The sequence below is a fragment of the Vombatus ursinus genome, unplaced genomic scaffold (assembly GCF_900497805.2).
Source record: "Vombatus ursinus unplaced genomic scaffold, bare-nosed wombat genome assembly UNPS02014832.1, whole genome shotgun sequence".
Classification (NCBI taxonomy): Eukaryota; Metazoa; Chordata; class Mammalia; order Diprotodontia; family Vombatidae; genus Vombatus; species Vombatus ursinus.
The window spans coordinates 864,710-877,719 of NW_020954610.1; the positions used below are offsets into that span (position 1 = coordinate 864,710).

At 34.5% G+C, this 13,010-nt stretch overlaps 1 protein-coding gene across 1 annotated transcript in view; it reads left to right on the plus strand.

Moving 5' to 3' along the window:
• LOC114025963 (cytosolic carboxypeptidase 1-like) overlaps window positions 1-13,010 on the plus strand; it is a 173,093-nt gene that overhangs the window by 125,735 nt on the left and 34,348 nt on the right. The window contains 4 exon segments of the mRNA XM_027839511.1: window positions 7,747-7,900; window positions 9,035-9,215; window positions 10,611-10,740; window positions 12,187-12,318. Coding sequence (XP_027695312.1) covers window positions 7,747-7,900; window positions 9,035-9,215; window positions 10,611-10,740; window positions 12,187-12,318 — 597 coding nt within the window.

Consider the following 13,010-nt stretch of genomic DNA (forward strand, 5'->3'; position numbering starts at 1 on the left):
TCCCTACTTCAATTTAGCCTAGCTCATTGTCTTTTTGCAGTGTCTGTCCAAGATATATGTAATTATGGATAAACTCTGAGTTGTCCATTTAAGTGCTTATCCTACTATAGAAAATAGGTATTCTTTATATTCTTGTTTTGTTTTGTGTGAGTGGTTAAATTGAACTCTTGAATGATTACATTTTTCAATTAGAAGGCCTTACGGTGTTCCAAAGCTGGATGAAATTAGCACCATGTCATCTGCTTCTGGAGTAAGGAATACCTTTTCATTTTGTACTCTGTGCTGGACATATTCCATAAAAGTGGCAATACTCTTGAATAACATACTTCTCCCAGTTTTATACATCACTTGCTGTTAAAAATGAGAAGGTCACCTAACAGTTCTGTCTGTTGTTATTCCTTTCAAGGAATCTTGAATGATTTTGACATATGCAGGGAAGAAAAATTTTTGAAAGACTTTTTAAAGCAGAATTTTGCTCTCTTGAAGCAAATGCTTTTTTTATAGTCAATTAGCAATATGCACAACAGGATCTTGTATTCTCTGTATCTTTCAGTCAATTGTATAAGTATAAATATATGATGTATAAAATATAATTTGTGAAAGCCATTGTGTCCTTTTCTCATGCCATCTTCAAGTATGACTTTAATTCTTATAAGAAAATAGACATATTGGTCAGTAATTTTTTAAAAAAAATTAAAAATTTATTTAGTATTTTATTTTTTTCTGGTTACATGTAAAAATAATTTTAACATTTGTTTTTAAAACTTTGAGTTCCAAATTCTTTCCCTTCTTCTCTCTCCACCCCCCTACATTGAGAAGGCAAGCAGTTGAATATAGGTTATATATAGGTCGTGATGCAAAACATATCCATAATAGTTATATTGTGAAAGAAAACACAGACAAAAAACCTCAAGAAAAATGAAGAAAATAAAAAAGTATGCTTCAATCTGTATTCTGACTCCATCAGTTCTTTTTCTGGAGATGGATAGCATTTTTCATCATAAGTCCTTCAGAGTTGTCTTGGATCATGAGAATAACTAAGTCATTCACAGCTTATCACCTTACAATATTGCTGTTACTTTGTACGTTTCACTTTGCATCACTTTTCAAGTCTTTCCAGGTTTTTCCGAGTGCATCTTGCTCATCATTTCTTATAGGACAATAGTATTCCATCATAATCACATACCACAATTTGTTCAGCCATTCCCTAGTTGATGAGCATCCCCTCACTTTCTAATTCTTTGCCACCAGAAAAGAGCTGCTATAAATATTTTTGTATATATAGGTCCTTTTCCTTTTTGTTTTTTATCTCTTTTGGGATACAGACTTAGTAGTGGTATTGCTAGGTCAGAGGGTATCCACGGTTTTATAGCCTTGGGCATAGTTCCAAATTGCTCTACAAAATGGTTGATCAGTTCATAGCTCCACTAACAATGCATTAATGTCTCATTTTTCCCATGTTCCCTCCAACATTTGTCATTTACCTTTTCTGTTCTATTAGCCAATTTAATAGGTATGAGGTAGTACCTCAGAATTGTTTTAATTTGCATTTCTCCAACCAGTAGTGAATTAGAGTATTTTTTTCATATGGCTATGGATGATTTTGATTATTTTATCTGAAAACTGATCATATCTTTTGATCATTTATCAATTGGGGAATGGCTCTTATTTTTTATGAATACTCAATTTTCCATATGTTTGAGAAATGAGGCCTTTATCAGACAAACTTGCTTCAAAATTTTTTTCAGTTACTATTGCTAACTATATTTCCCTCTATCCTGTTCCTTTCCCACTTCATTCTTTTCAGTCTCTCCTTTCACCATGTCCTTCCTTAAAAATGTTTTGCTTCTGACTAACCTCTTCCTCAATCTGCCCTCCCTTCTATCACATTCTCTCCCTCCCCCTTCTCCTGCTCTCTTATTCCCTTCCCCTCCTACTTTCCTGTAGGGTAAGATAGATTTCTGTACCCAATTGTATGTGCGTTATTCCCTCTTTGAGCCAATTCTGATGAGAGTAAGGTTCACTCACTTCCCCTCACCTTTCCCTTCTTCTCTTCCTCTGTAAAAGCGTTTTCTTGCCTCTTTTATGTGAGATAATTACCCCCATTCTACCTCTTTGTTTCTCTTTCTCCCAGTATATTCTTCTCTCACCCCTTAATTTTAATTTTTAGATATCATCCCTTCATATTCAACTCATACCTGTGCCCTCTGTCTATATATACTCCTTCTGACTACTCTAATAATGAGAAAGGTCTTATGAGTTACAAATATTATCTTCCTATGTAGGAATGTAAATAATTTAAAATTATTAAGTCCCTTATGAGTTCCCTTTCCTGTTTACCTTTTGATACTTCTCTTGAGTCTTATATTTGAAAGTCAAATTTTCTATTCAACTCTGGTGTTTTCATCAAGAATGCTTTAAAGTCCTCTATCTCATCAAATGGGCATTTTTACCTCTGAAGGATTATACTCAGTTTTGCTGGGTAGGTGATTCTTGGTTGTAATCCTAGCTCCTTTGATCTCTGGAAATCATGTTATAAGCCCTCTGATCCTTTAATGTAGAGGCTGCTAAATCTTGTGCTATCCTGATTGTGACTCCATGATACTTCAGTTGTTTCTTTCTGGCTGCTTGCAATATTTTCTTCTTGACCTAGGAACTCTGAAATTTGAATATAATGTTCTGGGAGTTTTCATTTTGGGAATTCTTTCAGGAGGTGATTGGTGGATTCGTTCAATTTCTGTTTTATCCTCTCATTCTAGAATATCAGAGCAGTTTTCCTTGATAATTTCTTTAAAGATGATGTCTAGGCTCTTTTTAAATTATGGCTTTCAGGTAGTCCAATTTTTTTTAAATTATCTCTCCTGGATCTATTTTCCAGGTCAGTTGTTTTTTCCAGTGAGATATTTCACAGCGTCTTCTATTTTTTCATTCTTTTGGTTTTGTTTTACAATTTCTCGATTTCTCATAAATTCATGAGCTTCCATTTGCTTCATTCTAATTTTTAAGGAAGTATTTTCTTCAGTGACCTTTTGGATCTCCTTTTCCATTTGAGCAATTCTGCTTTTTAAGGCATTCTTCTCCTCATTGGCTTTTTGGACCTCTTTTCTCATTTGGCCTAGTCTGTTTTTTAAGGTGTTATTTTCTTCAGTATTTGTGTGTGTATGTGTGTCTCTTTTTATCAAGCTGTTGACTCTTTTTTCATGATTTTCTTGCATCACTGTCATTTCTCTTCCCAATTTTTCCTCTATCTTACTTGATTTTTAAAATCCTTTTTGAGCTCTTCCATGGCCTGAGACCAATTCATATTTTTCTTGCAGGCTTTGGATATAGGAGCTTTGAGTCTGTTGTCTTCTTCTGAGTCTATGTTTTGATCTTCCTTGTCACCATAGTAACTTTCTATAGTCAGAGTTTTTTTCTGTTGTTTGCTTATTTTCCCAGCCCATTATTTGAGTTGAAGTAGGGCTCTGATTCTAGGGTGGAGGGTGCATGGTCCCAAGCTTCAGGGATTTTATGCAGCTCTTTTCAGAGATACTTTTAGGGACCTGTAAATTTTCAGTTTTTCTAAAGTGGTATGATGAAAGGAGAGGTGTTTACTATTCTCCTGGCCTGTGCTCTGGTTTGTGAGTGACCACAAGTACTTTTTTCTGCCCTGGAACTGTGAGGGGGTTCCCCCTCCACTGTTGTGTGGCTGAAAGCTTTGCTATACTAGTGCTCCTCCTCGTCCTGGAACTGCCACCTAGAACTGTGATCTGGATCTGAGTATTTTCAAAGCAACAGAGTCCTGCCTCAGTGCTAGCAAAAAGACGCCTCTAATCTCCTTCTGACCAGTTGTTCGACCTCTTTACCATCTGTGGGCTCACAGTTCTGGAAGCATCCACTGCTGCTGCCGCTGCTGATTTAGTCATTCCCAAGGCCTGCTCTTGGTTTGCTGTGGCTTGGGCTGAGCTGGCGTGGTCTGCACCGGACTGCACTCTACTCTTACCCACGTGTGACAGCCCCTTCCTGCTGACCTTCTGAGTTGTCTTTGGTGTCTGTGGGCTGAGAGGTCTGGAAACTACCACTGCTGCCATTGATTCAGGTGCCCTGAGGCCTGCTCCGGGTTTGTTGGGGCCTGGTCTGCAGTGGCACAGCCTGTGCGAGGCTGTGCTCCTCCCTCTTCCTGGTACAACAGACACTTTTCTGCTGACCTTACAAGTTGTCTTGGGCTATAAATTTGTTTCACTGTATCTTTTTATGGGTTCTTCTTCTTTAGACTTTGTTTAGAGTCATTTTTATTTTCATTTATTTTTTATTTTTTTGGTTAGGCAATGGGGTTAAGTGGCTTGCCCAGAGTCACACAGTTAGAAAGTGTTATGTGTCCGAGGCTGGATTTGAACTCTGGTCCTCCTGAATTCAGGGCCGGTGCTCTATCCACTGCACCATGTAGCTGCCCCTAGAGTCATTTTTAAATGGTATTTTGAAAGATTTGGGAGAGAGTTCAGACAAGTCCCAGTCTTTACTCTGCCATCTTGGCTCCACCCTCTCAGTTTTTTTTTTTTTTTTAAGATCAGTAGTTCTTGATAGTCTCTTGGTCACCTTTTTTTGCGAAATAATAAAGTCCATCACCCATGCCTTTGGTAGCTAGCCTTTCCACTTTCAGCCTTCTGGAACACCCTCAAAATGAAGTTACTTTTAACATTGACCTCTTTTGTGTACACTTAGTCTAGTTTAGCCATTTTTCCCAATTTTGTTTTTCCCAGTGCCACTTCTACTTCCTAATGCAGTATTTCTGGAACTGGTATGTTAGATTCCAAATGTCTTTGAAGGTGAAGTTAGTTGTTAAAGTATTCACAGATTTTTTTCCTTTTTTCCTTTTTTGTTTTTTTTGGCTTGTTTGTTTCTTGTCCTTCCATTTTCATCCTTAAATGCCCTTAGGATTACATTGCGTAGTTGGTTCTCTTGCTGAGATTAAACTTGTTTTTTTTCTTCCTCTGCTTCTTGTTTTATGAGCTCATATTACTCATAATTTTCCACCGTGCTTATTCATATGATTTTACAAACAAGATTATATTCTACTCCAGTGTTGGCTTTGTATGCTTTATCTTTCTTCTTGGTAAGGAGATCAAGTGATTGCCAACAAGGTGCTTTCTAGACTCTTTTGTTGATTTATATCATTTAAACTTCCTTAGGGAATGTTATAATCATTGTTGATGTCTAGTCTTCCATCCACTTAACATTTTTCAACATCAGTTGAATAGATCAGGTTGGAGTTGTTAATTGGGCAATATATTTTTCTCATCTTTATTTTTTATTAGTTTTGAATTAATCTTGACTTTTACTCTGATAAGTAAGTGGCCTGAAAATAAGCAGATAGCCAGCTCAGGAATGACACCCTCGTAAGTAATGTTTCCTGTCTATTAAAATATAATGCATTTTACTTTTAATTACATTACTTGGTACTTACTATTTCCATCTCTTTTCTTAGAGAAAGTGTTCATGATATATAGATGAGGCTTCTGTGTGGCCTATAAGCCTCTGACTTCTTTACTTTTTTACTTCTGAATTTTCCAACTTCTTTTTCCTCCTCCATGCCTACCTTTGCATTGAAGTCGCTATGAAGATCAAAATATGCCTTGATTTAATTTGCTTTAAAAAAATAAAATTCTTCGTAAAATTTTTCTATTTCCTCATTCCCTGCAACAGATGTTGGCACATAAACCAATTATTTTCACAGTGTTATTTTTACAAATGCTTATCATGAGCATGGACAGCAAGATTACCACATGTCCCATAAAATGATGTTTCTTGTTAACCCTGGATACACGATAAAATGAACTATGCCAACTCTTTCATTCTCCTCTCTGAGCAGGAACTGTGAGCCATTTTTCCATTTAACTACAGCTTCCTTTTGTCTTATGGTTCCATTTTTAGTGAGAAGTTCAAGTTAATATGATTAAGTTCCTCCATTTGTATGTCTACTCAGTCACTGGATGAGAATCTCACATTTAACATCCCAGCAGCTAAGTTTAAGTTTATAGATAGTCTGAAAATGTGTGGTGCTTAGCACCCTCTCCTCACCTTTTCATCATCCTACCATCATTACTGCAGAAACAAAAGGAGGTCATATAAGAATGAGGATGATTTTGTATTTTTCTTTGTTTCATTGGTTGCCATGGCCAGAGGATTAATTGCCAAGAGGCTAGATCACTGGTGCTGAGGCTAATCCTCAGAAAGCTGACCTAGTCTGTTGCCAGGACTATACTGTAAGTCTTCTAGAATGTCAGATCCTGCCAAAATTTGTACAGGCAATTCTTCTATAATGCTTGTTTTGAAAACACAAATTTGTTCTAGCAAGATTCATATATTAGGGAACAATTTGAGCAGATGTGAACTTCATCTTTCCTTATGCATGATTTCATCCCCAAGAAACACTTCAGTGAATGCAGAAGACTGTGCTCAGCTGAACTGAGCCGTGTAGGGATACACAAGATGCACACACTTCTAACGTCGCTGCCAGATGCTTCTGTTCACCATGTACGTTACCCTACACCTACATGGTTGTGCTTTACTGTTCTTTTGTATTTGTGAACTTTTCTATATGAAAAAAAAAACATCCCCAAAATCTTAGGATGTCTAAGTGTTCTGTTTCAAAAATGCCAAGGAGTTCCTGCAAAAGAAAAACTTTAAGTATTGATGAGAAGCTTGAAATAATAAAGTGCTTTTGAAAGAAATGAGAGAACACATGATCTCTCCTGAGCAAGAGACCTAAAGGAGCCTACATTTTAGACCATCAGAGACAACACTGCAAAAAATAAAAGAAACATCTCTTATTTGAGGTGTTGTGTCCCTAACCCCATTTTCCTATAAGATCTCTGGTTTTTATGGTGCAGTTTTGCATAGTGAGATAATTTTTAGGAAAGTATATGCCATGTTATAGCAGAACTAAATGTGCTCTGCTGACATAGATATAATTTGGTGTTACCTCCAAGCTATGATGAGGTATCCAATCAGGACTCTGAGTATGTACTAACTCCCCTATCTGACTATAAATTTCCCTAAAGCATTTCATATTTTCATATTTTTTGTTTCCTGGCTGTGTGACTCTTGGTTGGCCACTCAATCTTTCAGTGCCCCAGGCAACTTGTTAACACAATAACTTTCAGGAAAGGTACCAATCTACTTTAGTGGAAGTTCCTTATTCTTTACCATATGCTTCCTACACTAATGAAACTACAGATCCAATTCTCCCCAAACAAATCAAAACAAACAAAAAACCCTATCCTTACCATCTAGAAATTATTGTGGGTGGGAATGTTAGTCCCAAGTTTATTCCATAGTTATTTTTGAGAGTTTTAAAACATCTTCATAGTGTCACAAAGCAAAAACTCATGTTTCATTAATTTTTATGTGCTAGCCAGCTGAAATAATTTGTATTGAGATAGCAAATGTCAGATAATACAAGTGATTCAACTGTCAAAGGTATTTGAGGAAAATGATTTTGTTTACGGAGTAGAATTATTATGTATGTTGAATATGACTTGTCTACTGAAAGAATGTTCTGAAGGGATTTTTTTTTTTATTTATAAGCAATTGGGTTCTGTGTTGGTAGAAGTATGAAGTGTTAAATTCTCAACTGTGCAAATTATAAAGTTACTATGTTGCTGTCCACCTGTAGTGGTATAGAATCCTGAATGCTTTACTTTCTGTATACCATAAGGGATATTGACAAAAGACTTTATGCTGTGCTTTTTAAACATTTTTGTTAAGATGCATCTTCAAAAATTGGAATCATCACACAACCCTCAGCAAATCTATTTTCGACAAGATGTGTTATGTGAAACTCTGTCTGGAAACAGCTGTCCTTTATTGACTATAACTGCTATGCCAGAGTCCAATTATTATGAAAATATCTGTCAATTTAGTAAGTATAAATTACTTTAAACAAAACACAGATATGTTTCCTAGTTGTCTTGGCTACAGTCTTTCCCTTAGAAATTAAGGAAGTACTAAACTAATTACATCTAAAGTATAACATGCCTTTATATTGTTTGAAGAGTTCATTAAATAAGGCTTTTTGTGTTTCAATGTAATAACATGTTAAGAGACCTATCAAATATGGTAGCACAATTAGATGCCTGCCTTCAGCTATTCCTCGAATATCTTCAGAGTTTCAAAATATCTTGTTTTTATATTCTCTTTCTATATATATAATTTTGGTGGAGAAGTTGATATAAAATGAAATATTTTAGAAAAATAAATGAGAAGGGAATCCACATGGTACAGTGAAAAAAAAAAAAAACACTAATCCTGGAGGAAAAAGACCTGAGGTTAAACAACCCTGGCTGTGCTACTTACTCCCTGTGTGACTTGGAAAAAATCACTTACTCTCCTGATGTTTCAGTTTCCTCATCTGTAAGACGAAGTTTATGGACTTGAGGGTTTCTGAGGGCCCTTCCAATTCTAGATCCATGATCTTATGGTAATGGAGAGTGCACACACACACACACACACACACACACGTATTCTCTGTTCAGACTACCTTGAGAATGTCTCAGAGTAACAGTTTTCTCTGTGCAAAGGGAAAAAATGAAGAGAGACTCATTTATATGGTGGCCTTGATATATGGGTGAAGTTATGGGAGGATGAGCTAAGTTCTTTTATTGCCAAAACAATGCAAAAATATGGTAGTTTGGAAATTAAGTATTGAAATTTGATAGGCCTTTAACCTTAATGCCTATAAAACAGGGATATAAATATATATTTCTTCCTATTCCCTTTAGCTTTTTTGAGAATGACAGATTAAAAAAAAGATATAACCATTCAAGTTCCCGTCAACAATTGCTTACTTATAAGATAGTATTACATATTCATTTCAAATATTATAAAATTAAAAGTCCAGTCATAAGTGAATTATTTCATCAGTAATGACCACTTTTTTATTATGTCATCTTATATTCAGGTGCATAGTTAAGTAGATAAATTCCCAATGTCATTAAATAAAAATATTTTTATTTTTAACTTTAACTGTTCATTTTAACTTGACTTTTATATTTAGGAAATCGCCCTTACATTTTCTTATCTGCTCGAGTACATCCTGGAGAAACTAATTCAAGCTGGGTTATGAAAGGAACTTTGGAATATCTCATGAGTAGTAACCCTACTGCACAGAGCTTGCGTGAATCCTATATTTTTAAAATTGTCCCTATGCTAAACCCAGATGGTGTCATTAATGGAAAGTAAGTTAAAACCACTACTATAAAAATCTTACTGTTATGAATGATCTTTAAGATTTGTTGATATGTCAGTGTCCAAGTTAATTTGGAAAACTGAAGCATATCAGTTTTTATCCCAAAATAAAGCAAGTTTTCATATAGAAATATTTAGGATTAATTTTAAATTAGTTATATGTTATTTGTTATAATTATGAATGGAAAGGTGCCTGGTGATTTTGATAATCAGATTTATTGAGATGCTCCATTCTTTGAATCAAGACGTTGTGGTGTCTAAACATAGCAAGAACATCTACTGCAACTTCCTCATTTAATTTATTACATATGAGACTAGAATTCATTAAATAATTGTTCTTTGGTGTACAATATACTACACGTGGAAGCTTTTATCTTACTCAAGCAGTGCTTTTGTTGTTTTGGAGATGACACAGTTTGTTGCTTTGGAAAAAATACATCCATTCTTTTTCCTCTTTTTAATTTTAAGAGAATATTAGCTTGTCTCAAGTTATAGAATCTTTTGGAGATTGTTTCCATTGCCTTGTATAACCCTAATGCTAAATTATTTCTAGTATGAAGGAATGGCAGTTACTGAGTTCTGAATTTTAAAAGAGAACTCTTTCTAAAAGGCAGGGGTTTTGAGAGGTAGGAATTTACTCAGTTATTTGTAGATGTAGTCATAAGAGTTTTTTCCCTAATTGATGAATTTGTTGCCATGAACCTTTCTCTATTTTCATTTCAAAGGGAATTGGTAGGTTGAGTAGGTAGGTAGACCATAGCTAATTCTTCTAATGTAGAAACAACCTGAATATTTTTTCACATTTTTTTAGTATTAGGGAATTGTGGCTTGTAACCCAGTTGCAGGGAGAAATAATTAGCTTATGCATGAATTATAATCTTGTTTATAGTTTGTTAGCCACCTCTAGTTATTTGTTTAACAGCTCTGCTGCCTTCCTTAATTAATTGTGCCCAATAGAAAATTAGGCTAGCTGTTATTATAATAATGATTTTATGTAGTATTTTACATCTTATAAAATTATTTTGTATATATTACGTCTTTTGATCCTCATGCCAACCCCAAGGAACAATAGGGTGGTAGGTATTGTTCTTATTTTATAGACTAGGAGACAAAGGCTCAGAGCCAAGAACCTAATTAAAATCTTAATTATGAGGTTATTTTGAGTACAGTTAGAACATATATTAATTTTTGAAAAGTGGGAAGATTCTAACTTATGATATCTCACTATGGTGGCAGAATTTTATATATTTATTCTGAATTAGATAACTGTGTACATTTGAATTATATAGTAAAATTTAAATTAGAAATATTTTTAAATGGATTAAATAACGGTTTTGATAACAAGTTGCTTTCTTTCTTTGTGTTTTATGTTTGTGTTTATATAGCCACCGTTGTTCTTTAAGTGGAGAAGATTTGAACCGGCAATGGCAAAGTCCAAACCCAGATTTGCATCCTACAATTTACCATGCTAAAGGTCTGCTGCAGTATATGGCTGCAATCAAACGTTTACCTCTAGTAAGTGTCAGCTCTTATTTTTAGGCTGCTTAGTCAAGGAGCTGAATATATAAATCCATAGCAATATTTTAAAATCAAGAAACATTTATTAAGCACCTACTGTGTGCAGGGAACTGTGGTGTGTGTTAGTTATATATAAAAACATGATAGAAGAAACACATCTAATAATTTTTATGTTATTTTGCTAATTATAAGTGCTTGGTAAATGTTAAGTCATTTCCTTATAAATAATGACTTAGAAGTGATTTCATTGATTTTAATAAATACGTTGATATCCTTAAAAAAACCAAAACACCACAGTTGTTTGTAAAATCTTTGTTAGCCTTAGTTTCCTCATCTATAAAATGAAAGATTTAAATAGGATGATTTTCCTTCCAGCTCTGAATCTGTGATCCTACTATTCTATGAATATTTAATCAGATCATCTTAATTAAACAATTTTGTATTTCTGTATTTTCTTACAATTTAATTCAAAAATAGTATTTGTGGTTTTCTTCATATCTGATAATTGACGGGCCTTTACTTTTTACTTCCATTTATACTTCAACTTTTACTTGTTCTAGAAATTTTAATGACTTGGTTATGAGTTCCTGTACTGCAGGGTGTTTGATTCCCTGTTTGAGCATCACTGGAATAATGTATGCATCATTTAAATTCTTAAAATTTTAAATTTCCCAAACAAATAAAATCATAATTACATTTGTACTAGGAAGTCTCATGCCCTCAAATTAAGAAATTTCTGGTCAATACTCAATTTGTTAAAGCTTCCAGAAGAGCCATCACCAGGATAATGTATGTGTAATGTGAGACTGTATATTGGACTGCTTGAATACTTGTGTGTATGTCTATGTATATGTGTGTGTTTCTTGTCTTTCTTTTGAGCATGTCTACCTTTCAACTTTAATAAAATATTTCCAGTTTGTTGAAGTTTAGATTATTTAAGCTACTTCTGGAAAAGATAGAAAAGCTTTACATAAGGATACACAATCAACTTGTAAATCTCTCTTTACTTTTTCATTTTAAAAATACTGATACATAATTTTTATAATTATTTTTTCAATGTCTGACTTCTGAAATTACTAATTAATTAAAACTTCAGCAACCTTTTGAGGTAACAGTAGCAGCATTTTGTCAACCAAAATTATAATAGAATTGAAAAGAGAAAAATATTGAATAGCTATATCACAGATCAAAAAATTAAGCAGTAGGACCTGTGGTTTGGTCTGCAGAGTATTGGCAGGCATTGATTTTACCAGAGGTTAAGTATTCTCAAGCCTCAGTATTACTTCTTGAAATGGTTTTGCTTTGTGTTAAATTGTAGCTCTAGTGAGGTTAAGAGGTTTAGAAATATAGTTCCAGAACAGGTTTGAGGATACTTACCTGTATTTTGATAATGTTTAAAACCTGAGCTTTAAAATGATCTGAATATGATATTGTCACTTGTAGGTTTACTGTGATTATCATGGTCACTCTCGAAAGAAAAATGTATTTATGTATGGCTGCAGCATCAAGGAGACTGTGTGGCATACTAATGATAATGCTGCCTCTTGTGATGTGGTTGAAGATGTGGGATACAGGGTGAGTTCTATAAAGTTCATGTATTCTCTGCTTTGCAGAAGAGCTTATAATCTCATCCCTCTTCTTCTTTTCCCTTCCCTTTCCTTCTCCTCTTTCTTCAGTACCTCCACCCCTACCTCCTTCTATCCTCTAGAAAATGAGCAAAATAGGAATCATTCAAGGAAGAATCAAGTAATGCTATGCATGTAAATAGCTACTCAATAAAGATTTTTAAAATAGATTAAAGAATGAAATAGAAGCTATGGACATCCAGAAATACAGGTGTGGCTTAGGATAACAGTAAAGCTAGGATTACACAAAAACTCCAACCCTTAACATGGGCGCTTAACATTGGAAAGATGTACAAACTTATGTTTCAGATTTCTAGAAGATTTCCCTTAAAAATTCACCATGGTGCTATCATCTCCTGGTCATATTATTCCAGGTCCATTGACCCTTTCTCATGAAGATTCACTGTGGAGTTATGATTCCCAGTTATCTAAGGGGCCACTGTTGCCCAGGCTTCTCAGAAGGAAATCTTGTCATCTTCTGTGTTCCTCACTACTCCTTGCCAATTTAGCATGTAGTTCTTTCTTCAGTCTTCTAAAACCAAAAAAAAAAAAAAAATTCACTTCTAGACACAAATAAAGACACCATTCAGAAATTTGAAAGAATATCATTCACTAATCTGTAGGGCAGGGACCATATAAATT